The sequence below is a fragment of the Oncorhynchus mykiss genome, chromosome 10, assembly GCF_013265735.2.
Source record: "Oncorhynchus mykiss isolate Arlee chromosome 10, USDA_OmykA_1.1, whole genome shotgun sequence".
Taxonomy (NCBI): Eukaryota; Metazoa; Chordata; class Actinopteri; order Salmoniformes; family Salmonidae; genus Oncorhynchus; species Oncorhynchus mykiss.
This window is the reverse complement of record NC_048574.1, coordinates 59544484-59572203: the sequence shown is the minus strand read 5'-3', so window position 1 is coordinate 59572203 and position 27720 is coordinate 59544484. Positions and strand designations below refer to the sequence as shown.

At 44.5% G+C, this 27720-nt stretch overlaps 3 protein-coding genes, 1 long non-coding RNA gene and 1 other non-coding gene across 14 annotated transcripts; 2 read left to right on the top strand and 3 right to left on the bottom strand.

Annotated features, from left to right (window-relative positions):
- The first annotated feature begins 1151 nt into the window (after positions 1–1151).
- Positions 1152–15209, top strand: LOC110534402 (oxysterol-binding protein 1). Of its 10 annotated transcripts, none has more exons than XM_036933506.1 (19): positions 1152–1282; positions 2387–2565; positions 4594–4802; positions 5216–5384; positions 5728–5839; positions 6088–6286; positions 6448–6562; positions 6860–6917; positions 7031–7201; positions 7818–8063; positions 9541–9661; positions 9761–9864; positions 10073–10353; positions 10492–10751; positions 11642–11683; positions 12549–12581; positions 12673–12705; positions 12810–12848; positions 13210–15209. In XM_036933506.1, the coding sequence occupies exons 2-19, from the start codon at positions 2429–2431 to the stop codon at positions 13350–13352; spliced, it is 2472 nt and encodes an 823-aa protein (XP_036789401.1). In that variant the 5' UTR covers positions 1152–1282; positions 2387–2428; the 3' UTR covers positions 13353–15209. The 10 variants fall into 10 exon arrangements, with proteins under 10 accessions (XP_036789401.1, XP_036789403.1, XP_036789399.1 ...); XM_036933508.1 differs by lacking the exon at positions 1152–1282 and adding an exon at positions 1307–1530 and having other exon boundaries at positions 6863–6917; XM_036933504.1 differs by lacking the exon at positions 1152–1282 and adding an exon at positions 1307–1530.
- On the bottom strand, positions 14610–17578 carry LOC110534398 (coiled-coil domain-containing protein 86). Its single transcript, XM_021619249.2, has 4 exons — positions 16886–17578; positions 16613–16742; positions 16219–16293; positions 14610–15924 (listed from the first exon to the last, which is right to left on the bottom strand). Exons 1-4 carry the CDS (start codon positions 17437–17439, stop codon positions 15793–15795), a joined length of 891 nt encoding a protein of 296 aa, XP_021474924.1. The 5' UTR covers positions 17440–17578; the 3' UTR covers positions 14610–15792.
- Positions 17579–17596: 18 nt separating this feature from the next.
- glb1 (galactosidase, beta 1) lies at positions 17597–25708 on the top strand. Its single transcript, XM_021619247.2, has 16 exons — positions 17597–17779; positions 18782–18951; positions 19492–19642; positions 19820–19880; positions 19975–20069; positions 20255–20435; positions 20876–20934; positions 21271–21392; positions 21578–21618; positions 21957–22069; positions 22263–22337; positions 22907–22996; positions 23113–23226; positions 23583–23714; positions 24023–24262; positions 24633–25708. Exons 1-16 carry the CDS (start codon positions 17726–17728, stop codon positions 24885–24887), a joined length of 1953 nt encoding a protein of 650 aa, XP_021474922.1. The 5' UTR covers positions 17597–17725; the 3' UTR covers positions 24888–25708.
- On the bottom strand, positions 22448–22521 carry trnat-agu. The gene has a single exon. It is a non-coding gene; the product is annotated as a tRNA-Thr (tRNA).
- Positions 25669–27653, bottom strand: LOC110534401. Its single transcript, XR_002475120.2, has 2 exons — positions 26181–27653; positions 25669–26069 (listed from the first exon to the last, which is right to left on the bottom strand). It is a non-coding gene; the product is annotated as an uncharacterized LOC110534401 (long non-coding RNA).
- Between the last annotated feature and the right edge of the window lie 67 nt (positions 27654–27720).

Here is a 27720-nt window from a genome sequence, read left to right as displayed (position 1 = left end):
TTCATGATTGTGTCCCACTTGTTGTTGATTCTTCACAAAAAAATACAGTTTTATATCTTTATGTTTGAAGCCTGAAATGTGGCAAAAGGTCGCAAAGTTCAAGGGGGCCGAATACTTTCGCAAGGCACTGTAATGCCTATCAAACATCCTTTCTTTCAATGAAGTTTCTATGTGAGAATTGCCAGAACAATCTGAGATACACAAAATATTTTCTGCTTCTGCTGGTGTGCAACAATTGAGAAATGTAAGAGTATTTTCCTTTACAAAGGTTTCTAACGAGGACTCTTATTTATGTGATTACACCCTTTGTTGTTCAGCCTCTCTGCCCTTCCATGGATGTCTTAACAATAAAAGGGCTGTAACCAAAGGTGCAGGCAATGGAAGGGCATGTAGGCAGAGCAACAAAGGGACCAGTCAAGGTGCGTCTGGACATAATACTTGAGTGGCAGCTGGTAAGCGGTGTCCTGTTTTCACTGGACGTGCTACCTTGTCCCGGACCTGCTGTTTCGACCCTGCCACTCACCCCCCACCTCGCTCTCTCTCTCCCGGACCTGATGTCTTGACCTCTGAATGCGTCTCTGAGGTGAGGTTGTGTGGCTTCCCCGGTGTGAGGGGCATCCAGGGCAGGTGGTGGACAGCAGGCCCACCGGTTCAGGGAATGGTGGGTACCCCAAGTCAGGTGGTTGGGACCCTAGTAGGACAGGAGGACTAGGGCCTGACAAGTCAGGGGACTCATAGCCAGCTACTACTAAGGCCACAAACTGCTGGAGACTTGATGCCTAACTGGGCATGAGACATACAGTAGGGCCTAGAACTAGAACAGGACACTACGGGGTCAACTGAAGCTGGCGCTGCTAACAGACTGTGGACCCATGGCACAGATAAGTGTGACAGGTCAAGATACAGGGTGAGATGTTTTTCATCACCAATAAAATCTCCGGATTGGGGTTATGGCAATCCGTAAAATTGTTTCCGTAAGGAATACACCCCCACCCACAGTGCTCCACCCAATGGCTGTATATGAAGGTTCCACCGGCGTTGAGAAATGTAAGTATTTTCCTTGACAAAGGTTTCTAACGAGGACTCTTATTTATGTGTTTACATTTTGAAGCGAAAGCACTTTGTCGTCTCTGGCGGCACACACAGGTGGTACCAGTGAGTGGGCTAGTTCGTTTTGCATGGACCGGTGCCCGGTTGAGTGGATATTTCATTATAGACCAATGGAATGGTTTACAATGTGCACACCCCGCCCACGTAAAACGAACTTGCCCATCGATACAAGGTAGGTAGACATATTTGTAAAAAATAAAAAAAATAAAAAAGTAAACAAACTGAAATCAATTGTGTTCGTGACATTTAATGCTAAGGAGAAGACAACTTTGATTGGGAAAGGTTGTAGCTTGATAGCTACGTTGGCCATGTTACTTTCATTTTTTTAATGCAAAAATAAATGTCCAGTCTGATAGTCGGATGTTGAAGTTGTCAAGCCCAAGGAAATTGCGTCAGTTTTTCCTCGACATACTGATAAAGGTTGGTTGGTTGGATCATTGATTAGCTATCTATACGAGCATAATATACGTGTATTTTTATTGCAAAACTTGAGATGATTAGCTGCTCAAGGCATCGACTCTCGGTCGACGGTCGCTAGCGTCGATGTGGATCCGCCTGTCATTGTCGTGAGTCCGGTGTGTGATGCTGCACTTCAGCGCCAGGCTGTGCTGTGTTGTTAGGCCGCTAGCGAGTTTGTGTTGATTTTGCACTGACGATGCTAAATGTGTAAAGTGTACAGTCATTGCAAATTGTGTAGCTAGTATCCCTCTAGCTTTATGCCGACGTTTGGATGGTAACGTGATTGCTGTTATCGTCTTGCCCTCGACAAGACTGGTTATGCCGTTAACGTTAGCTAGCTACTATAACTAGCTTAACTACCTGCTTAGCCTATCTTATCTAGCCCGAGTTTTGTAGGCTAGCTAGCAAGCTAAGTCTTGTTAATTAACATCAGTAGCAGCAGTTGGTCTCCAACAACTTATCCAGTTTTAGCTAAGTTGCTGATATCACTTACTATATCAATTTACACAATATAAACTTAACCAAAGCGAGGTATTTGACAGAGGCTAGTGTCACTGATGGGGAAATCGGGTGTTGACTGCTGATTGGAGCCCAAAGGCCGGTAGATGGCGATGTCGAAACGACTCAATATCGCCGTCTACCGGCCTTTGGGTTATGCTGATTGTAGAAACTGTTCTGACTTTACACTGACATTTTACGTGGTCTACTACTAGACCTCTACGTATCCCAAGTGTGTATGGATTAGTTAGCTGGTAAATTGTCCTGTAGATTTTCCACTGCAATTTTTAGGTTGTCTTACTGCTTTTCATGTCCCTAGGTCCCAATCTAATAGCCCACTGTGAAGGCTCAGGCTGTCATAATGTCGGAGCCCAAGGCACCCACCCCGACTCCGGCTGGAGACACATACAAAGGATGGCTATTCAAATGGACAAATTACATCAAGGGCTACCAGCGACGATGGTTCGTCTTGAGCAACGGTTTACTATCCTACTACAGGTAAGAATGGAGCGAGATGGAGTTGCATGACATAGTACCTCTTTGCACCTGCTGTAACAGATGAGACTAAACAGTTACCAGAAATCTTTGCTGCCCGCAATTCAGGGCGTTCCTGCTTGTGGGCGTTCCTGCATCTGCCGGAACCCCTCTTTATACTTCTAATGGTCCATTATTAAGCTAGGACTCCGGTACATAGGTGGGAGGCAGGGTGCTCCTGTACAGTAGTTGGCGGTAATGCACCATAACGTTGGATGCCAAACGCTGATAAACCCCACACAAGAAGAGGCGGGGGGGCAACAATGTCAGTAGCTAGCTAGGACAATGGTAGACGTTTTCCTTCGCCCCTGCCTGTCGGGCACTGTTTTCCTGCAGGGGAGGGCCGGTGTTCGGCAAGCGGGAGTGGAGGACACTGTGTTCTAGCTAGCTGGTTAGTTAGCTAGCTAGGACTCCGGTGCACAGCATGCGGGATAAGCAGCTAGCTAGCACACCAGCAGACAGTGTATTTCACCCCTGCCTGTTGGGCACTGCTTTCCAGCAATTCTGTTAACAACGGCAAGGGCAAGTGTTTGGCAGGTGGGAGTGAAGGAAACTGTGCTAGCTAGTTGGTTAGTTAGCTAGCTAGGACTCCGGTGCACAGCATGCGGGATAAGCAGCTAGCTAGCACACCAGCAGACAGTGTATTTCACCCCTGCCTGTTGGGCACTGCTTTCCAGCAATTCTGTTAACAACGGCAAGGGCAAGTGTTTGGCAGGTGGGAGTGAAGGAAACTGTGCTAGCTAGTTTGTTAGCTAGGAGAACTAACTAAACGGTTATATTATAGCTGTGATTTTCTCTGTGTCGTTCCCATTTCCCCTGCCCTACAAGATGAATACAACTTGCTCTCCTTTATATGCCTATCATGAGTTTTGACTATGGAACACGGTATCATAAAGAAATTGAAGCTAGAGGTCATTATGGATTCCCTGTGTAAGTCTTTGCCATTTAATGGTGTCACAATATTGCATGACTCCTCTCTGTTCTGCTTGCAACAAAGGGGTGTGTCTGAATACTTATTGTGTTTTCAGCCCTGTGGGAGAGTCATCGTGTCTTCACTGGGCTGTGTAATATGAGTTGTGTTTGTTTAGTGACGTAGCTGTGTACCATTCACCTCCCACTCCAAGCACGGTGTGTGTGTGTGTGTGTGTGTGTTAACAGTACTGTTTGCCTAACAATTTAGAGTCAGGTGATAAGCACGTCCAACAATTCACACACTTTATGTTCCTATCTCTGAGTCTTTTTCCAAGTAAGGTTGTTTTCTCTCGAAGAACTTGCCAAGAGTGCATTTAGCGAGACATTTGTACATGGGTTTTTGCAATCATGCAAAATTGCAAAACCAGAAATGGTGCAATATGAAATGTTTTTTTCAACACTAGGCTATATTGCCTCTTGAGATAGCATAGCTGTATTAGACAGATTCCTTTGTTCCATATGAACAAATAAGTTAGGCAACAATAGCCAATAGTCCACACTGGTCCATCAGTCAGCTGGTTTTTATTGCCACGCTTCTGAGTATTGGGTCCACCGTCCTCTTTGCTTGTGTGATCATAATGGTTCCTGGTTAAAACTGGCTGTAATCAGAGACCTTTACTAAATGTAATGTATAATGTTTTATTGATGTGGAAGAGAACATTGTTGTCCAAAGTTAGGTTACTCAATTTTGCTCCAACTAGCCTAAAGCTGCCTCAATCTGAACATATTCTCTAGCCTCTTTCCCTCTTTCTGGAGTTTGCAGAACAAAATAAACCAGGTAGGCGTAGTTAAAGTGATGTCTTTATCTTGGCTTCCAGTAGGCTTAGAGAGGCTTCTGCCGTATTGCTTCCTATATGGTTCCTTCAGATGCGTAAACACTGAAGCGAACCAGGTTAGGGGGCTAGAAGTTGTTTTCGGACCAGCCGTACAAGCAGGAGTTGGAGCTGGTTACCGAGTTGACTTTTTCAGGAGTTGACCCTAGTTTAATCCACTCCACTTTCTCGCTCTGTTTCTCCCCAGGACCCAGGCGGAGATGGGCCACACGTGCCGGGGAACCATCAACCTGGCCACGGCCAACATCGCGGTGGAGGACTCGTGCAACTTTGTCATCTCCAACGGCGGGGCACAGACCTACCACCTGAAGGCCAGCTCTGAGGTGGAGCGGCAGCGCTGGATCACCGCCCTGGAGCTGGCCAAGGCCAAGGCTGTCCGTAATCAGGCCGAGTCTGGTGAGGGAGGGAAAAATGAGGCGGGAGAGGAAGGGATTTGTCTGTGTAGAACAGTCTTTAATGGGTACAGAGAGAGGGTAAGGGAAGGAGGGTGTCTGAGTGGAGTGTATACTGCATGTGTTCCTTTGAGAGAGAGAGAGAGAACATGTTTTAATTCTCAAGAATTACAGTTTACTGTATAACCCCCAATTAGTGGGGGGGTGGGGCTATCATTCTGACAGAATGTATATATTTTATTCATATACAGTACCAGTCAAAAGTTTGGACACCTACTCATTCCAGGGTTTTTCTTTCTTTCTTTTTTTACTGTTTTCTACATTGTAGATTACACATGGGATCATGTATTAACCAAAAAAGTGTTAAACAAATCCAAATATATTTGAGATTCCTCTTTTGCCTCTTCTCTTCTCCAGATGACTCTGGTGATGAGTGTCCAACGTCACCCCCTACCTCGGGACAGGGCGGAGGGGCACGTAACTCTAACTCAGAGGTACAGTCCACACTGCGCACGCTGGGCAGCAAGGTGGAAGACCTGAGCACCTGCAACGACCTCATCGCCAAGCACGGCTCCGCCCTCCAAAGGTCAGGGGTCAACCCATCACTCTCACAAACCTTACAATCAACAACTGGTTGATTCCCCCGTGTATAGACACACCAATATTAATAGAACAAGATAACTTTGCTCACATCCATAGAACACATCAATGGATGCAAAAAGCTATTGCTGGGTTCTATCCTTACAAGCACATAGTAACTGGTTGACCAGGTAAGGGCTAAGATTTTGTTATGGACCAGATATTTGTCTTGTTTGCAGAGTAGTCTGAGTGAATAAAGAAATGACATGTACTACATACGAAAGGGATGGGCTGAGGGGGATGCGTTGAAGGGACTGGCTGACTCTCCTTGGCTGTGCCCCATGTCCTAGGTCCCTGTCAGAGCTGGAGGGGGTGCGTCTGGGAGGCGACACGGATGGCAAGATCCGGCAGGTGACGGAGAGAGCCACGTTGTTCCGCATCACCTCCAACGCTATGATCAACGTACGTGTTGTTGTTGGTGTTATTGTTTTTACAGTGTGCAAAGGGAACTGGTTAACGAAGCGATTGTTCATAGAATACAGTGAAGGTCTAATAGTGCAGGTCTAACTGAAGCCCACAGTACGAGCCATCTGTTTCTTGAGTGTCACACAAACATTTACAAGGCTTTGTGGTGTTGTATGAATGTTCTTAAAGCGGTTCTTTGAGATTTCCCTGACATTCCTCTGTTTCCCTAACATTTCTCTCCCCAGGCATGCAGAGACTTCTTAGCGCTGGCCCAGGCCCACAGTAAACGGTGGCAGAAAGCCCTGCATTCGGAGCGGGACCAGAGGATAAGGCTGGAGGAAACATTGGAGCAGCTTGCCAAGCAGCACAACCACCTGGAGAGGGCCTTCAGAGGGGCCACCGTACTGCCCCTCTCCCAGAGCAACCCTGCCCTGAACAGCAAGAGTAAGGCATCACCTCTGACCCCGAACAAACTGTTACATTAACTCCTTGACCCCCTGACCTTTAACCCCCTTTAACTCCAAACGGACTGTTAGCCTGCTAGTTAAGTCAACCAGTGAATCGACAACAGACTGTCATTCATAATATTTCATTTTCTCCCTCAGGTTTGGGCTCAGCAAAGGGAGACGCAAGCGACGAGGATGATGAAAACGAGTTCTTTGACGCTATGGAGGACCCGGCAGGGTTCATCACTGTACCGGCCGACCCCAAGTATCATAGGTCAGCACGCCTCTACCTCTTTTTTTAAAACATTTTTTAAAATTATTTTTTTCTTTTTTAATTCTTTTTTTCTTTTCCTTTTTTGTTATTCTATATATATATATATATATATGTTGTTTTTTTTTAAATCCCTGTTCTCGCTCTCTTTCCTTCTCTCTCTCTCTCTCAACCTCATTTTTATCAATATAAAATGGCATGGCATTTTATGAGGAATAAACTGAGCTTTTAGAAGGAAAACTGTAATTGGTAAATGCACTTCTTTCTTTCTATATATCTGTTTCTTTCTCCTCCACTCAGAAGGTCAGGAAGTAACATCAGTGGTCTCAGTGCTGAGACTGGAATCGATGACCAATCGGTGAGTCTGTCACTGTGTTTTGAAATTTGAAATATTTGTTTAATTACTTGCTTTACAGTACATAGGATGTCCCTTGAAATAAAACGTATGCCCTCTTCATTGGCCACCCACAGCTTTGTGACGAGCAGTCGTTGGGGTCCAATCCGGAGTCGCCCCAGTCCCTGGAGGTGGAGCCAGTGAGGAAGAGGCGGACCAAAATCCCAGACAAGCCCAACTATTCGCTGAACCTCTGGAGCATCATGAAGAACTGCATTGGCAAAGAGCTCTCCAAGATCCCCATGCCTGTAAGAAACACACGTGTGTGTGTGTGTGTGTGACTATAGACTATTGCAGCACACCCTAACCATTGCTTTTAGCTCTGTGCATTGTATTGAAGAAGGGCAGAAGGGAGGGAACAACTTTCTGGAATGAAATGGATCTACAGGTAAGTGCCAAAATAAAGGAAACACTCTACTTGAGTAAGTGAGGAATAGAGTACATTGAAAGCAGGTGCTTCCACACAGGATGGTTCCTGAATATATTAAGCAATTAACATCCCATCATGCTTAGGGTCATGTATAAAAATGGCCAGTTTCCTAAGTATTTTGGCTACCACGGCTAGAAAAAGAGGTCTGTAACTTTGAAAGAGGGGTCTCAAAGGAGCATAGGGTTTTTTTAAAGTGTGTGTGTTTCAGACACCAGATCTCTACCCAAATGAACATTTATGAGAAATTCTGGAGAGGTGCCTGAGACGGCATTTTCCACCAAATTGTGGAACAATGGTGTCGCATCCCTCCAATAGAGTCCCAGACACTTTGTCAATGTTTCCTTTATTTTGGCAGTTACACATATTTTTCCTCAACCCTTTCCATTTCTAAGTTTCCTTTCGTCCTCGCCCCCTTTTCTCCCCATTTATCTCAGGTGAACTTCAACGAGCCCATCTCCATGCTGCAGCGTCTGTCCGAGGACTTGGAGTACTACGAGCTCCTGGACAAGGCGGCTAAATGCCAGAGCTCTCTGGAGCAGCTGTGCTACGTGGCTGCCTTCACCGTATCATCCTACTCCACTACGGTCCATCGTACAGGGAAACCCTTCAACCCCCTACTGGGGGAGACCTACGAACTGGACCGACTGAGGGAGAGCGGCTACCGTTCACTGTGTGAACAGGTAAAGGTGGGGGGGAATGACTGGTTGGGAGAGAGGGGAATTGGAAAAACAGAAGGGGGGGGGGGGGGGGGGGGGGCGGGGTGGCTACAAATTAAAATAGTGAGGGGCTAAGTGCGGGAAGGGGCAGAGAGAGAGTAGGAGAGAATATTTGCATCTACAGTGGTTGTATGTGTTTAAAACCAATACACATTCAATTAACCACAAGTTGACATCACAACAATCTAATCATATCAATCCGGTTTATTACAAGTTGCAACAAGGAGACCCCTCCAGAACAAAAGCAGAGAAGGCCCTTAAATATGAATCCCACAGCATCAAATGTTCTGTAAACACCAGCCCGAGATGCTTGCAGGAAGTGCCAACAACAGCTGCTACAGTGACACAGTTACATTATCTCTGTCCTCGAATCGAGCCTGGCGTCAAACATTAACCGTAACATTTGATACCGTCAGTTTTAACAGGTCAAAGGTAGAACATCAGTACTTGGTTACAACAGACAATTATAGACTTAACAAGTGACGACAACTTCATTAGATAAAACGTTACATGGTTGGCTCCTGTTTCCCTTCCCCAAGGGAATGCATCTGTCTGCGTCTCCCCCCGCACATACAGTCATGTTTATTACATATCAGTCCCATGTCGACAGGAAAATAATTTCCCATTACAATTCCCACAGTACGTTAACAGAGAGGGCATCTATGGGTAGTGGTACCTCTATAAACTGTCAGGAGTTCCAGCGCTGTCCATCACCTGTGGTGCTGTAACACGTTCCCTTCTGCTGTATCACGTTCCAATAGTCCGCCACGTAATACCTATAAAACCGCGGAAGTGGTTCCAGTGGTTTTTCCACCATTCATTTTTCACATTGTGAATTTTACAGATTTTTTTTTACATTTATTAACTGTGTAGGCTTACCTTGGCCTGGCGTTTTGATAGCCGTGCGTTTTATCAATAGATTTGCCTCAATTGACTCTCCAAATGCTATGCTTGTTATTGGCGACGTTACCGTGTCCGAGAGATTTGTGTGGTTATCAAAACGTCACGCCTACACAAAACACAACCCGTATATTAAGTAGTTCTAAAATCCCAGATTGAAAAAATGTATGGTGGGAAAAAAAACAAAAAAAAACGATTGGAACCATTTCTGGGTTTTATGACTCATACTGTGGTACTCAATTCTCTGGAGGATTACTGAGAGGGAAAACACCCCCTGGTGGCAGCTGTGGGAAACAACAGCTCTCTTTACTCCCACGCGTATGAAACTAAGTTAGATAAATTGTTTAAATATGTTGTCTTATCCCTACGCAACCATATCACACTCACGAAATTGGCTAATCATCAAGCCATTGATTAGTGGATTTGGGTGTTTTAGTGCACAGTTAAAAAGAAACCTGTGGTTCCCTAGGACCGGGTTTGCAAAACACTGTGCTAAGTGACTCAATTGTAATATTGCCCTACCCAATCCTCCTTCATCCAGGTGAGTCACCACCCGCCTGCAGCTGCTCATCATGCCATCTCCGAGAGAGGCTGGACCCTCCGACAGGAGATCTCCCTCGCCAGCAAGTTCAGGGGAAAATACCTCTCCATCATGCCTCTGGGTAAGGCGGTGTGTGAGGGCTGCCAGCCAAATGTCTCCATCACGCAAATATTTTTGTTTGAATTTTCCAAGTTTTTTATGGTGTAATGGTCTTCCACAGGCTCTATCCAATGTGTGTTTGAGAAGAGCAACAATCACTACTCGTGGAAGAAAGTCACTACAACAGTACACAACATCATTGTGGGCAAATTGTGGATCGACCAGGTAAGAAATATTTCACACATGATGGCTATTTCTGTTATAGTGACATTATCACGCCACAATTTTTGGCATAGACGCACGCAGCACCTACTATGGACGTTAGGAGATTTTAGACCAATTCCAAGCATAAAAAAACAAACATTCAAGATTTATTTAGGTGAACGGACACATTTTTAAAGAATTCCATTCTCGCTCTCTCTGGTTTTCTCAGTCGGGAGAGATAGACGTGGTGAACCACCGGACCGGCGACTGCTGCCATCTCAAGTTCGCCCCGTACAGCTACTTCTCCAGAGACGTGGCCAGGAAGGTGACTGGTGTGGTGACCGACAAGGAGGGTAAGGCCCACTATGTGCTGTCAGGGACGTGGGATGAGAAGATGGAGTTCTCCAGGGTGATGCAGAGCAATAAGGGAGAGAACGGCACCGAGGGCAAACAGAAAACCGTCTACCAGACGCTCAAAGCCAAGGAGCTCTGGAAGAAGAACCCACTACCGTGAGTAGAGTGTGTGTGTGTGTGTGTGGGGCGGGCGGGCGGGGGGGGCATCTCTCTCCATTGCTCTGTCCCTTCAACTTCCTCCTCCATTCTCTCTCTCTCCTCATTTCCCATCCGCTCTCTTTCTCCCATCTGCAGCGAGGGAGCGGAGACTATGTACTACTTCTCGTCACTGGCGCTGACGCTCAACGAGTCCGAGGAGGGCGTGGCGCCCACCGACAGCCGGCGACGGCCCGACCAGCAGCTGATGGAGGCGGGCCGGTGGGACGAGGCCAACGCCGAGAAGCAGCGGCTGGAGGAGAAGCAGAGGAGCGTCCGCCGCGAGAGGGAGAGAGAGGCCCAGCGTGCAGCCAACCTGCCCGAGGAGGGGGCAGAAGGGGTGGAGGTAGCGGAGGACGGTAAGGAAGAGGGGGCGAGGGAAGGAGGTGCAAGAAGGGCTACATCCCAATTATCTCTCCTTCCTCCCAGTGTCCACTTGTTGACTTTCCTATACTTATTTGAAAGGAAATGACTGGTATGAGAAACAAGGTGGAGACACCCACTAACCCATGCCTCACCAATCCAATATTTGAAGTACTTAACAAGTGCATACTTCAAATCAAACTTAATTTCACTTAACGTGAAATGCTTACTTACGAGTCCTTAACCAACAGTGCAGTTCAAGAAGAGTTAAGAAAATATTTACCAAATAGACTAAAGTGAAAAATAATAATCAAAAGTAATACAATAACGAGGCTATGTACAGGGTTTACCGGTACCGAGTCAGTGTGCAGGGGTACAGGTTGGTTGAGGTAATTTTTACATGTAGGCAGGGGTGAAATGACTATGCGTAGATAATAAACAGCGAGTCACTGCAGTGTACAAAGGGGAGGGGTCAATGTAAATAGTCTGGTGGCGATTTTATGAATTGTTCAGCTGTCTTATGGCTTGGGGGTAGAAGCTGTTGAGGAGCCTTTTGGTCCTAGACTTGGCGCTCCGGTACCGCTGAGGATATTATTGGGACATGCCCAAGATGGGAGCAAGATCCAATTCTTGTTCTTGTGAGTAAGGAAGTACTCCCCGTTAAGTTGAGCGAGGAGTCTGGTCTCTTTGGCTTCCTATTGTAGCTAGAGAGAGAGGACACAGAGATGGAGGCAGGTTTGAGGAAAGACCAAGTGAGTGTCGTCCCAGAGCTGTCTGTGTTCATAGTCTGCCTGTCTGTCCCTTTCTCCTCGTGTGTGTGTATATATATATATATATCTATCTGTCTGTCTGTCTTTCACACGTGTCTGTCTCTCTGTCCCCCAAGCTGTCATTGAGGACTCTTTCATCACTGACTCGCCTTTGAAAAGCAAGTACTCCTCCTCTTCCCCCTATTGTTTCACTTTACTCTCTCTCTCACTCACACACACACACACACACACACACACAATCCGTTCCACTTTTCACAAGGTAGGTGTATTTTAATACCTCTGACGATCCATCACCTCATCATATCCCGCTTTCTTTATTCATCCATCCATCCTTGGTTTGTGCTGTGTTCAGCCGATGCAGTGGAGATTGGTACGGAAGTGAGCCAGGCTTCGGACGAAAGCAAGTACCACTAACTTTCCTCCCTCCATCGCTCTGTCCTTATAGCACTCCCTCGCTTTCTCCACACTTTCACTCTTATTCCCTCTCCTTCTGACACGTGATCCTTCTAGCACTTTCCGTTTTAGTGTGTATATGTAGACAAATGGTAGCTAGCTTTCTTGTGATGCAAATATGCTAGTCAATCAATACCAGGGTCGTGTTCATTAGTGCACACTAGCAAAACGTTTTGCAACTTTAAACAAGTTTCTTATTTGACAAGTTCAGGTAGTCCCTTTCCTGTTTTCTGGACGTTTTTCTACCTAAGGTGTCTAGTGAATATGACCCAGATTTCCAGGCTATGCCTAGAAACGGCTTATTCTTGTGCTGTGAAATGCACATTTTGAATTCTAGTATTAAACAGTGGAATGTTTGAAAACTATTTTTTGATATGCGGCAATGTCCCATGGTAGGAAACCGCTCTGTAGCGCAGTAAAAGCAGGCTAGCTTTAATTTTCCACACCAGTAAGTATCATCGTATATTAAATAGATTTAATTGGTTAGGTTGTAGGTCATTTATTTTTCTTTTACCCCTTTTAATTTATTTCCTTTCTGTCAATTATTCATGTTCCTCTCTCCCCCTTCAGCGGACCCCGACGATTCTCCACCTCACACTCCAAGCAAGTAGCCCTCTACTCTCTTCCTCTCTATATCACTATCTATTTCTATCCACACCCTCACATACTCATCTGACAGTCTTCCCTTTTGCAGCCTCACGTGGTCCGCCCCTCTCAGAGAATCAAAGCAAGTATTCATCGTTCGGGACACACACACCATGATTTCATTCTCACACCTTTTTTTTTTATATCATACCTCATATCTTTCCATCTTGCCCCCCCCCCCCCCAGTGGATGACATGGGAGGTCATTATGGAGCTGCGGTCAAAAGCAAGTAACACCAGTGTTGTTCGCTCTCTCTCTCCTCTGTTATTTGTCTATAGTTTGTGTCTCCTTCCTCTTAGACGCTCTAGTAGTTGCAGAATAACTTGGTTGAGAAATACTACTTCCCAAAGTCTTACGGCGTTCGTATGTGTGAAGTCTTGTAGCACTAGACATGACAACTCTGGTAACTATTGTAGCTAGACACCACCATACTGCTGCAATGTTGTCCTTGTCATCCTGACCTCATCCTTTTAATTGTTTTTGATGCAGAAGTCCCTTTCCCAAAGCTTCCAGGGCTGGTCCTCAACATCCTATGATTCTTTCAATCGGTTAAATGTCTTTATTTTTCTCTTGTTATTTTCGTCAGGCGTCCACCAGGACAACTATGAGGCGATGTGGTTCGAGCGGACTGAGGACGTCATCACGGGAGAGTCCATGCACGTCTACAAGGGGGGCTACTGGGAGGCGAAGGACCACGGCAACTGGGACATGTGCCCAGATATATATTGAGCTCCCCCCGATCAGCGAATTGTACTAACCCAGGCATTTGGAACAAGCCACCCTTTTCCCCCCAATTGAAGAAGGGACAAACTGGGTATCGACCCTGTTTAACCCCAACCCTCCCTCTTTCAGGATAGATTTTGGGTTGTAATGCCCCTTACCTCTCCCCTATCACTCTCTGTGGGGATGGTGTGTATAGGGGCGGTGAGATCCTGTAGGACAATGCAACCAGGCAGGTGGGAAAGACCTGCCTTCATCTTCCGTGTAGGGCCAAGTTGCCTCTAGATGCTGATCTGGGGTCAGTTTTGCATTTCCCCCGCTAATGTTTAAGGTCAGGATTGGGGGGGGGGGGGCGAGCTGATCCTAGATCTGTAGCTAGGGAAAACGTCACCCCTGAAGCTTCATCTTCACTACAATGATTAGATATCTCCCTTTAGAGCCACTGCCACTGGCTAGACCTCTGTGTCTTCTGTTTCTTCCTTTGCTGCTCTCTTTCTCACCCACTCCATCTCTTGCTATGTTAGTCTGTGGAAAAGACTGGGGGCAGATAGATTCTAGCGATTTAACAATATCAAACACTAACTCTACCTTGCTCCTCTTCCAAAGGATATGGACTAAATGGACATGAACAGTTTGTGTGAGAGTATATGTCTGTGTGAGAAGAGGGGGGTTATAATAGCAATGGGTTGGTGCTTATGTCTGCTTTGAGGCTGCCAGATTTTCAAAGCTAAACAAATGCTGTTTAAGAGGTGATTTTTTTTTTTTTTTTTTTTTTGAGAGAGAGAGAGAAAGGGGGTGAGCAACAAATGCAGGAGCCCACGTGTGTGTGTGTGAGAACCCGGTGACATCACATTAGCTCCTCTGCTGTGGCTATTTGGGCTTGGAGCCTGTTATCCCTCTCGAAGCAGCGGAATCGGCTAAATGAAGGATGTATCGTCATAAAATACTATTTAACAGTTCCTACGTCCTACATCCCAAAGATGACTTCCACCTCTTCAACAGCAAAACAATCTAGCGTAGCCTTATTTTTTTTTATTAGGGTTAGTGAATGAAGCAGACTCAACCATAACATATTGGAATAGTGGTCTAGTAAATAAGTGTCCAAAATGGCACCCTATTCCCTATAAAGGGCACTTCTTTTGACCAGGCCCTGGTCAAAAGTAGTGCACTATAAATGAATAGGGATGCATTACTCGTAATCTACTCTAGTTGAAGTGTGTGTGCAACTAGTACAGAATGTGAGCTTGAGTGTGAGGTCCAAAAATAAGATAAATCACATTTTATTTTCAAGTGTACTTACAAAATGTTTTTGAGACCGAGGAAAAAACCGACACAGAACATTGCTAATATTTGTGTATATATCAAAGTAATAATTAGTGCTATTAATAATATTGATTAGTTAGATCTAAGTATGGTGATTTGTATTTAAGGTCAGAGAGAACTCCCATTTGTTTCTGTAAAATAGAACATGACTGTTTCTCCTAGAACTGGATTGTCCTCCATTAATTGTAACTAGTTTCATTACTTTTTTCTCCTACTCCCTGGCCCCGTACACACACGTTGTACAATACATTTGATCCAGTTACACTGCTGTGAAGACACCACAATAGTTGAAAAAAAAAATATCTGCATCAAAACCATTGTCAGGTGTTGTACAACTAGTTTACTAGACCTGTCTTGAGTTGAATGTCCATTGTATTGTTCATATAGTCTTGAGTTCTTTCACTGTCTTTCCATTCATCTTCCCTCCATTTGTTGTAGTTCCCCATCTTTTTAAGCTCATTCATTCTCTTATGGATCTTGGTCAGGGCACCGAGTATAACAGCATCACAGGGTGATGTAATAAAGCCTGACTGGAGAAGTGCACACTTGCTTTAGTGTCATTATTCCTTTAATGCAACACACTTGTGGGCAAAAAGCTTGCAATGGTGATCTAGTGGACCATTAAGGAAAAAAAAGGTTGGGAGACCCACTGGTATAACAATTTGCTTTGTTTAATGGAACATTGCATTACACGACAGTAAATCTAGTAAGAGGTCAAGTAAAGAATTCTTCCAGCCCATGTTTGGATTTCCACAAAATAGAGGTAGGAGGCACTTTTTACATCTGCAATGCTCCAGACGGTTACTTGTTTTGAAAGGGTTTGCTGCTCATGCTCTCCAGTTCTAGCAGCCTCACACACAGCGTTGGCCCTACCCCCTAGGCACTGTGTAGATCTGAAAAGGATTGGATATATTAAGCAATATGGAGAAAATTCCACCTAGCCTATTGAGGGAAAGATCGAACGCCTTCATCCTGGAGGAACTGCAATACCGGGTCGATGCGTGGAGCGGACGGAGCAAGCCCGTTTTCTGACTGGTTCTCTCATATCTACATGAAGTGCCTAGGGGGTGGTTCTCAACAGAGCTGTAGATCTGAACATTCCATCAGTCAACCAAGTGCACTCCCTCTACTTGTCCCCTTTCCGTGCAGCTTTTGGGTTCCTGGGCTGTGATTTCTGCAGCATGGCAAGTGTGTCCCTCTTCTCAATCTTCCTCAGCTGTTTCTTCTTCATCCTCTTGATCTTTGTTGTGTTCCGGATCTGGGATGGAAATATCGGGAGGGAGGGGGGAGGGGGGTGTAGCGCTTAGCCTGGGGCCATATGTATCAAGTGGCAGTAAGAGGGCTGATTTAGGATCAGTATTGCCTTTTAGATCACAAATTAACAAGATAACATGGGAGCTCCTGATCATAGAACAGCACTTCTACTCCGAGACAATTGATACATACGGCCTCTGAAGTCAGCAATAGAGATCTGCCTGGCTCACGTAGGTTACAGTGAGAAAGACCCCCATCTCACTTGAGATCACGTGGGGATTTGTGTGTGTTTACTTACCACTTGCACAACCTCCCCCTTCCTCTCGTTCTCAGCTCGCCTTTTCAAATTCTCCTCATGCCTCTTCCTCTTTTCCTGTAAGGGACAAAAGATAGCCCCAAACAATGACATCATGAGGGGGGACACCTAAACAATCAGTTGTCCTGCCAACCTCTTATGTGTGGTCCATATACTAATGGTGTGTTCCAAGACATCTGCGAACTCTGAAAAATACGAGGTCAAATCCCGACGCCAGTGAGCATCCGGTTGGAAAGTCGAAGCTCTAGATAGAGGCCCAAGTTAAAAATGATTTCTCCCAGTCGGAGCTCATTTCCCAGTTGTCTTGAACGCAGTTTATGCACTACTTTTTAAGATGTTAGTGCACTCTGTAATATGAACAGGTGACGATACAGACCTCTTTCTCCCTGGCCTTGTCCTCCTTCAGTTGCAGGGAATATTTCTTCACCAGCTCCTTCTCTCGCTTGGCCACCATCTTCTTCTCCCAGGAGGTGCACAGTGGCTTATCTCTTACAAGAGCCGAGAACCTGAAAAACAAAAATGAGTTCTATAAAAAGGTACATTTTCATAAACAATTTCTAGGCAGTGTTTGCATGGGCTGGGCTGACTAGTAATAGTTTGCATATGCATGCACTTAGTTAATATATTGTAGGCTATTGCAACTACTGACCTTTGCTTATTGCGGTCTTTCCATACCCGTCCAGATTTCGGTTTACCCAAAGGTATCACGTCACGTTTCTCATTTGACTCTGAATGAGTCCTCTTTTTGGCCGTTTTATTTGGGCGGTGCGGAACAGTCTCCATTGGTACGGGACCAACCTTGTTTTCCTTCTCGTTGCAATGATGTGACACAGCTGGAATAACGGCACCTAATGATTTCCCTTCAGGTGTGTCTGACTTGACCAGTTTTGGACATGCCTCAGCTGTTGCCAATGCATTTGATTTGGACTCACTGCTTGGAAGTTTTTTCGCACGAGTCTCGTCGGCAACTGGTTCCACGACTACAACCTCTGGTTCGGGTTCCGCCTGGTTCTCATTCGGTAACTCTTGAATGACAGATTTCCTTGTTCGGCGTGTTGGAGTCTTCGGTACTTCGGAGTCGAGATACACAGCTGGGGTCCGTACTCTGCGCCCGCTACGAGTCCGAGTCACAACGGGAGGAGGCAACTCGTCCTCTTCGGCGCTCAGTCCTTCGTTTGGTGTTATTTTCTCACTTGTCGACATGTTGTCAAAATTATATGACGATGTGACCACAAATAATCAATACATATGTTATTTACAGACCGTAAGAAGCGACAACGTGAGCAGAGTTCGGAAGTCCACGTGTGTAAGCGATTTCAGGAAGTACGAGCATACAGTTTAGTTTGTGCCTTGAGCATTCTATAAGACTGCCGCCTACCGGTAAGGCGTAAGTACTGTCATAACAGCCATCGTCACATGACAATATCCGACTTCCGCATTTCATCTGTTGAAGTTCAGTCAATCAGTCAGTGCATCACGACATTGAGACATGGCTTGCTCAAGGATTGGAGTTGTGCTACTGTGTTCCCTCTTTGCAAGTACAGTAAGTACTCTTACATGGTTCATTTCGTAGTAGCTTAGACTGAATTGGTTGGAAAAGAGAACACACGTGATATTGTTTCATACAGCTCACAGATAGCAAGCTAACTAGTCAGAATCCAAGCCTCCTTTTGGCATGCACTTTAAGGTTGAATGATGTTTAGATTAGCCTATAACTTGGAACTAATCGCAGGTTCCTTGAACCATTTACCCGCTAGTGTACTGATTTATCGTATCTTTGTTGATTGCTTTCGAAGTAGCTAGCTAGCAACATTCTAAACTCTGCTTAATTGACATGAACTATCACAGTTGATCTACTGCAAACCATAGAAATTAATAATTTAAATGAATATCAGAATGACCTATTTTGTCCTCTGTATTCATTTTAATCGAGAAGTAGGGCTTTTCAACTTTGGAAAAGCGTCAAGTCTATAAAACATCGTAGCAGATTGTAGTTTTGGCAACAGGAAAAGAAAGCAGAATATCGGCCCCCCCCCCCCTGGACTTCCTCTCAGTACCATATATTTGGTGGTGAGAACGTTCTAAACGGATGCTTCAGCTTTATAGCCCCAGTGAGGTGTCTGGGTTAACCCTTCTGTCTGTGGTTGATCTACTGCAAGCCATATAAACTAATAACGTAAATGTGCATTACAATGGCCTCTTTTGCTCTCTGTATTCATTTTCATCGAGATGTAGGCCTTTTCATTTTATACATCCAGCAACGGCACTTAACTAGGGGGCAACGATTGGCAGTCACATTGTTGTTGCCAACCTTGTGCTGTCACCTGATAAATCATCCCTTCACCATAAAAAGCTGAACCTGTAACAGAACAGTTGCATGACTGCAATTAAATTCTATCAGTTGCTCTCAAGATGCGGCCACTCAGACAACTATCTCTCTAAAGTCAGTTTGCCGTAGCAATAAAAAAACAGCGCACTGACCGCATGGCTCCGCAAGATTTAAAATGACGGTATGTGACTCTTACTCTGTTGAAATCTCTTTCAGCTTGGTGTGCCGCAGACCTTCAGTGTGGACTACAAGAACGACTGCTTCCGTAAGGATGGGGAAGAGTTCCGCTACATCTCCGGTAGCATCCACTACAACAGGATCCCCAGGGCCTACTGGAAAGACAGGCTACTCAAGATGTATATGGCCGGACTGAACGCCATTCAGACGTATGTAGACTTAGCCTGACGACTTGTTGTAAAAAACAAACAAACAAAGGTTAGAGACGATCCAATCGCTGATGCCAATCAGAGTATCAAAGCCAATGACGATTTTGCAAACCGCCTCTTTACCCACGTGTGCTCTGGCCCAACCCATTGGTTTCTGAACCAATCTGGGTCGGGAGGGATGCTCAGATCCAGACTCGTTGTGGAGAAGAAACTTACGTCCATAGGCTTGGCGTAGCGTTTAGTCTGGGTATCCAGGCGAATGTAGACTGGCCACTATGTCATAAATAAACTGAATGCCAACCAGTTAGATGAGTGTCTTCAATGTTCCTTCTAGTTTTCAGGTAGTCATTTCAGTGGCCCGTTGGTACATAGGATTGACGCTGCTCAAAGTAATTCAAAGAGCCATTTAATCACATAACCTCCAAATGTTGATAACATGACAGAATTCCTTCGTCGGGCCTTAAACCTCAGAAAGAGCTATGATTTACCATTCGGTGGTATGGACTTAAATAGTACATCATTGTCCAATTGACATTCCAGGTACGTCCCTTGGAATTTCCACGAGCCCTCTCCGGATCGGTACAACTTCAGTGGGGACAGGGATCTAGAACACTTCCTGCAGTTGGCCCAAGACATTGGTCTGCTGGTTGTACTGAGGCCTGGGCCCTACATCTGTGGAGAGTGGGATATGGTGAGAAAATGACTAAACAATTGTTTAATGATAAATATACCTGTTGATGATATGATGTGTAATAATGTTGTTTTTGGAAGACGATCAATCACAATGTAGTAACGGCACTTTGACATCCGCAGTGTAGTTCTTGACGGACTGTGTGATAATTTGCCCATTTCATGACCTGGTCTTTAGGGGGGTTTGCCTGCCTGGCTGCTCCACAAGAAAGACATTGTCCTGCGTTCCTCAGACCCAGGTGTGTATTGACCGTCAGATGAGACTGCAATGGATTCTATTAGTATTACAATAAAGAATTGTGTTTTTATGACACCCAAATCCGTTTGTTTCAGATTACATTGCGGCTGTTGACAAGTGGATGGGCACGCTACTGCCAATGTTGAAGCCGTTCCTTTATCAGAACGGTGGCCCAATCATCACTGTTCAGGTGAGCCATGTTGATATTCAATGATTAATAAAACATTTATTGGGGAATTAAAGTTTGGATAACTTCATATTGTGCCTTAAAATGCTACAATTCAATAGAAGACGGTTTGTCAAACATTGTCTCATCTCCTCAACAAGAGCCCATCTCTCTCTCTCCCTCCCCTCTCCTCCCCTTCTCTCTCTTAGGTGGAGAATGAGTACGGCAGCTACTTTGCCTGTGACTACAACTACCTGCGTCACCTGACCAGTCTGTTCCGCTCCCACCTGGGGAACGACGTGGTGCTGTTCACCACAGACGGGGCCGGGGCCGGGTACCTCAAGTGTGGAACTCTGCAGGGCGTCTACGCCACTGTGGACTTTGGCCCAGGTAGTCTTCTGGGGCACAGATCTAGAATAGAATTATATTCCCAAAATCACTACCATACTGATAATAGGGAAATGGCAAAACTGACATTAGATCAGTGTCAAGAGGGAACTGATACAGGTCAAAATATACACAACAAATGTCAATGGTGATACATTTTCTGTGAAATGCCTGGGATCGTTACTTACTAAATGGAACGGGTATTTTTTGAAGAAGAATAGAAGTGTTCAGTTGGTATGGTATCTATCTCTTAGATCTGGGTGGTTGTTGATTCATGTGACGTCTAACCTGGCCGATTTCCTTTTGTTTGCCAAAACAGACATGTTGACTCATTGCGCCTTAGGAATCTATGACGGATGTGTTATACCATCGTATGCAGCATTGTTCAACAACTGTGTCTGTCTTTGCGTGTGTCTGCCTGTGCGTTTGTATTTGTTTAACAGGTGGGAATGTGTCTGCTGCATTTGATGCACAGAGACAGGCAGAGCCCCATGGACCCTTGGTAAGCATGTTTGTCATTTAGATGTTTTTATATGTGTGTGTATTTATTTATTTATTTATTTATTTATTATTATTATTATTATATATATATATATATATATATATATATATATATATATATATATATATATATATATATATATATATATATATATATATATATATATATATATATAAAAAATTATCCTCTCCAGATACAAACTGATACATACGAACAACAACTTACAGATGCACACAAACCATAACTACATGTCATTAGATGTTAGTGGTAAAAGTCCAACACACTTCTGTCCTCTCTAGCATGGCCAGATAGTGCTGACTGTTTCCTGTGTTGCAGGTGAACTCTGAGTTCTACACCGGCTGGCTGGACCACTGGGGAGAGCGTCACTCTACAGTGTCCACCGCCATCGTGGCCAAGTCCCTCAACGAGATCCTCGCCATCGGCGCCAGCGTTAATCTGTGAGTTTGGGTGGATGGATATTGGATATAGACTGAGAGATGAATTGATTGGATAATAGTCATAATTCTATCACCAATCAACAATGATTGATAGGAATATGTTGACATCACACATGAAACATTTAACATCAAAAAGGCACAGAGGATTTTTCAACTAGTGACAAGTTATGAACCTCTCTGTGCAGATACATGTTTATTGGAGGAACCAATTTTGGATACTGGAATGGTGAGTAAAATTGTTCAATGATCCCATATTCTCTATTGCTCTATTGCAGAACCCAATCTAGTTCACTTTATTTGGGTTTAGCCATGATGTGAAGATTAGTTTATTTAAGTGATAATGCCCGAGAAGCCGGTGTTTGGAGGATGTATTGGCACGGGTGTCATTAGGCCAGAGACGAAGTCAAGTCAGATGGAACAGAGTCAATAGGCATTTTAACATCATAGATTTAGCCGGTGGTAACTTGTCGAATAGACACCGGCTGGAATGCGGTTTTAACCAATCAGCATTCAGGATTAGACCCACTCGTAGAAAATCAAATGTTTTTCTCTTAATATTCTCAGGTGCCAATACCCCCTATGCCCCCCAGCCTACTAGTTATGACTATGATGCCCCGCTCACTGAGGCAGGAGACCTCACTGACAAATATTTTGCCATCCAGGATGTCATCAAACTGGTTGGTAACAGAGATATCACACAACATGTCGTACATGCAACATGTTTGATTATGCTTCCTTGTGACTTTTATAGCAAAGGTTTATATGGTCAGCATTTTAGTACCCTGACTTCTTATAAGTTTGTAATTAAAGGTAAATCGGTCAGTTTTATCACCTAATGATGTCATATCCACCTGTATTTTCCCCCAACAGTATCGGAAGATACCAGAGGGACCCGTGCTTCCATCAACACCTAAATATGCCTACGGAGCTGTGCCAATGAAGAAGGTCGATCATCTTCAGACAATTAAACATTTGAGTTAGCACTTTTATCAACGTTTATTTGTCATATGCACGGATTAAAGAGAAGTGTACACAGTACAATGAAATGCTAAAAAAGGCACTGCTGAGATTCGAACTCAGGATCTCCTGTTTACTAGACAGGCGCTTTAACCAACTAAGCCACAGCACCAGGTAGAAATGACTTTGCCTTTACCTGACCTTGTTGACACATGGCACACAGTGCGGAGAAGTGTTGCAATATTTACATTTTAACATTTGAGTCATTAAGCAGATGATCTTATCCAGAGAGACTTACAGTTAGTGCATTCGTCTTACGATAGCTAGGTGGGACAACCACATATAACAGGCATAGAAAGTACAGAGTCAAAGCTTGTGGAGTGGAGGGTGGGGGGGTCAAGTGCAAGTGCTGGTTAAGTGTTGTTTTGTATATATATATTACATTGTATCATAGGCATGTCATAATGCACTAAAAGCAAATTGATATTTTCTCTTGTGTTGATTGAACACCGGAGTGTACACAGTGTAGAATTGAATCCATCTTTCTGCCTCTTCAGCTCCACACAGTAGTCGATGCTCTAGATATACTATCCTTCTCCGGTCCTGTCAAAAGCATCTACCCGTTGACCTTCATTGAGATGAACCAAGTACGTCCACAAGCTCAATGTCTGTCTGTCCTTTTCTACACTAAGTATAAGCAGCTATGGTTGTTATGATCCAAAATGGCTGAGAGGCTTTACTCCGTTTGTTTTCTCTCCAAAAGCCGTTTGGGTTCGTCCTCTATCAGACCAAGCTGCCTGTGGACTGCAGTAAGCCCACCCCTCTGTCCTCACCACTGAATGGAGTCCATGACCGGGCATATGTATCAGTCGATGGGGTGAGTTAGTCACTGAAACTTCCCCGGCAATTCATTTGGTTTGCTGCAAGTTAACATGTTGGTGCTCAACATTGGTCGCAGGTCACAAATCCTTGTCCAAGGAGGACAGGTTATTGTCCCATCTGCACTAAAACACCCAATTTAGACCTTGTTTAATGAAATCTGTGTTGTAGTGGTGGACTGGAACCGTGATCTGCACACCATGTAGTTTTCCAGAACCAGGGTTGGGGATCACTGTCATTCATACAAAGTCAGACTGGATTAGATTATTATCTCAAAAGAGGAAGAGAGAAAAGTCTTCAGGTTCTTCCAAAAAAGGAAAACGTCTGTTGCAATTCAATACGGTCTGTCATTAGGTTGCTGCTGGGATCCTAGAGAGGGACAAGGCCCTGACCATCAACGTGACTGGGAAGGCTGGGAGTCAGGTGGACATACTGGTGGAGAATATGGGCAGAGTCAACTATGGGAAAGACATCAATGACTTTAAGGCAAGAGGTTATTTAAAGCTAGCTCCCGGAGTAAACATTTCACTTTTTTTTTCACATTTCACTCACCATTAGCTACTTACTTCTACATAACATTATTCGGTCCCACTGAACATTATGGGCTGGTTTCCTGGAAATAGACTTAAGTAAAGTTCTAGACTAAGCATTTTGTAGAATTTTAATTGAACCTGCTTTTTAGTCCACCATTAGTATTAATTTAAGTCTGGGAAGCCAACCCTGAGTGTCCTATGTACACATACACAACTATGATGTTTTGACTCCCTCCTCTCTCCCACTCTGTCTCTACACAGGGCCTGGTGTCTAACCTAACATTGGGGGCCGACATCCTCACCGGCTGGGAAGTCTACAGCCTCAGCATCGACCAGGCTGTTAGCCAGGGTCTTCTCTGGGAGATGGGCTCCAGGGTAGCTGGCACCCCACCACCTTCTCCCCTCTCCGTCCCCTCCTTCTATGGGGGCACCTTTGTCATCCCGGATGGCATCCCAGACCTGCCCCAGGACACCTACATCCAGTTCCCTGATTGGAGAAAGGTGAGGTTTTACCTTTTTTTTTTTTTTAAGGAGATTGTAATTGTTTGTTGAACTGTACTGTACGTTGTTCCTGAGCAGGCACCCCAACTGCAAATGACCTTTATAGATAATGTAACTGATCTGCATCTTCTGTGCGATGACGAGACTGGTGTGTTAGCCCTCTGAGCTAAAACCTAGGCATTAACCTTAAACACACCTCTTCAGATCTCAGGCAAGATCTCACTCATCACATAAGCACTGTTTACTGAACCACGTTAGTTTCATATACCCTAGTGCAACATACTTGTTCATGGTCCCTGAAACTGCTGAATCTTGAACATGTGTTATTTCTAGACTTAACATGTATATTTTTGTTTGTTTTTATCACTAGGGCCAGGTGTGGATCAACGGTTTCAACCTGGGCCGCTACTGGCCCGCTCGCGGCCCACAAATCACCTTGTACGTGCCTGCTAGCATCCTGAGCACGGCCGTGCCCAACAACGTGACCGTCCTGGAGCTGGAGGGGGACCCATGCACCCCTGGGCCCTGTACCGTGGAGTTCACAAACACCCCGGTCCTGAATGCCACGGTTAAGTCTGACCACAAACACCAGAGGGCGCTGTTCCATAAAGAGGATCTCTTATGATGAGCACTGATTAAAAATGCACTTACTGTATTTATCTGGAAGTGATCTATTTGCACTGATCTTTATAAAATCGAAGAGTAATGTTTGTAATTTAATCACGGGTGGCTGTACCTCTCACATTACCTCTATTTGACCTCAGTGTCTTAAGCCTACATGATTTTGTTTACACAAGGATCTGTATTCAAGGGGAATTAAGTATGGATAATTTTGAACAGTATGTATATATTTAGGGAAATTGAATGAAGTTCACTAAGGAAAATTAGTCATTTAGAAGTGCTATGAACTTGAGTAGTACTTTAAATATAAGTTGAGGTCAGTGGTGCTCAAAGCATGAGCCTGGAGGTTTTATTTTTATGTCCGGGGACGATGCAACCAACAATGCCCCTTTTTAAAGGCATTTTCCCCGATGTTCATGGATCACATTCATGGTAAACACTGGCATGTCTGCTCAAGTGTAAATTACCTTTAAAAGTATCTTTATAGAGCGTCTTGAGTTCAATGCTGCCCTATATTGTGAATTGGGGGAACATGGTTGAGAAGGATGTGCCAAATGATCTGTGCCTTATTGTGTGCCACCTAACTGCAGGGATATTATGCTCTCATTGATTTCTGTAATGAACCATTTGGTGGGTCTTGTAAATGAACAGTTATTGTGTTCAACTGGAATCCTGATCTGCTTCTTTTAACAATTAGATTATTTCAAATATTTTGGGATTTCCTTGTATCTTAGGTAACATTTTTGTTAATGTTGTTTAATGTGCAGGCACAAACCATGCTGTACTTTTTGATTTATAAATGTTTTAATAAAATTGTGAATGCAATATGATAATGTCATAGTACCGCACAGATCTCAAGTTAGGATTTGAAATACAACCCTACATTAAAACAATCCAAATCTTAAACCCAACTATGGAACAATGAAAAGATGAACACAGGAGAGGACTATACACAGCAGCAACACTATACACCCATTATTCATTCCAGAAGCCTCTGTTGTGGCCAACAGCTTCTATAAGCCTGCTCTGTAGTGTCTCTTTGGAGGGGTAGATGGGCAGCTGCAACAGAGAGTGTTGGTCAGCGCCTCTGGGAAATGCTGTTGGGAGGAGTTGAGAAGGGTTTGGACCCTCATCCTGATCTGGTTCATACCCAGGATGGGCACACGATCACAGCCAGTCAGGAACACTGAAGGGGCAAAGGTGGTAAAATGGAGAGGGCAGTGAATGACAGAATATAACTTTATTCTCAGCCTACGTTATTGGTTCATCTGTTACAATGAAAACGTTCCATACTTACACAGGAACGCTTTCTTTTGATCCTCTGTCAGTTCCTCAAACACCTCCCAGAATGTGACGATGTTGGGATGCCCAGCATGGTACTCTCCTTCATACACAGTGTTCTAGGGGGGAAATGCCCTCAATTAATAAATGGTGAAGCAATAGACACTTGACACCATTCAAACTACTTTTCAAATCAATGCATCAAAACATTTTAGCCAGGTTGCAGAACATGTTCACCATGAATCCCAAATCAACCCCAGGACACTTGTCTAATAGGCTCCATCTTGCCCTTTGATAGGTGACATTTCCGCCATATATAGTGTTATGAAGCGGGTGGTTTGGAATTCCCATTGTTAACCAGACGAAAGCTATCCAACGACAACGTTGTGGTATACCACAGAGCCAATGGGACTCAACATCCTTTCATCAATGCTGCCCTGTCTGTGCAAGGTATACCATTTTGTTCAAATAGCTAGGCTGCTATACAGTTATATGAATAGAATAAACATTAATAGAATCATTGTCATATTGCTATTATTAATTGCTCGCTCTCTCTCTCTAGGAGGCCGGCACATCCCGTAGGTATACCAACCACTGCATCAAGACGACTAACATCCAGCAGCTCTCTGATGCAGGTCTGGAGGCTAGAGAGATCAAGGCTGTGAGCAGCCACAGAGCCTAAAGCTATCTTACGAGCTATTGGAATCCATCCACGGAAAAGAGGAGATGGAGTAACATCCTAACAGCTAGCTGCGTGCGACTATAAGGCAGTTGTTCCTGTGAAATGGCGCCCAGCTTCACTTGAGACCCCGGGGTTAGACAGCTACTTCATTAATTGCACACTGAATGGAAATGTGCAATTAAATGTGTATCATAAATAAATAGCTGTCCATGTTGTGAACATCGGGGGGAAAAATTGTGTGGTGTTTGATCCTTGGGTCACAGGTGCGTAGAATATGTTTCCTTGTCAAAATCACAGACAGGGCCTTCTTCCACACCCCAATGTGCTTGGGCATGAGAGAGCGCTTCAATGCGGACCAGCAGTCACCTACAGGACATGGTAACACACAGATGACTTTCTCAAACTATTTTGTGGGGGTAGATAATTTGGTCTACTTCACAATCATTCCAGGGGCAACACGACAGTGTACACATTTAGTTTTAGCCCAGGAATACCACACTCAATAAAAATAATCACTGGTTTTGCCTAGTCTAAATCTGCCAGACAGCGAATGAACAAGGACAAAAGAAGTTGGCAACAGCACAAACAGATTTACGACGTTATTGTTGATTAGTTGAATTTGGGGTGACACAATTTAAACATTTTAAATGGAGGGCAACATTACCGAGGACCTGCAGCTTGTTGGGGTGCAGTCTGAGGATAGCAGCAAATCAAATCAAAGTTTATTTGTCACGTGCGCCGAAAACAACAGGTGTAGGTAGACCTTACAGTGAAATGCATACTTACAGGCTCTAACCAATAGTGCGAGAAAAAAAGAAGTATGTGTGTGTGTGTGTAGGTGTGTGGAGATAAGTAAAGAAATAAAACAACAGTA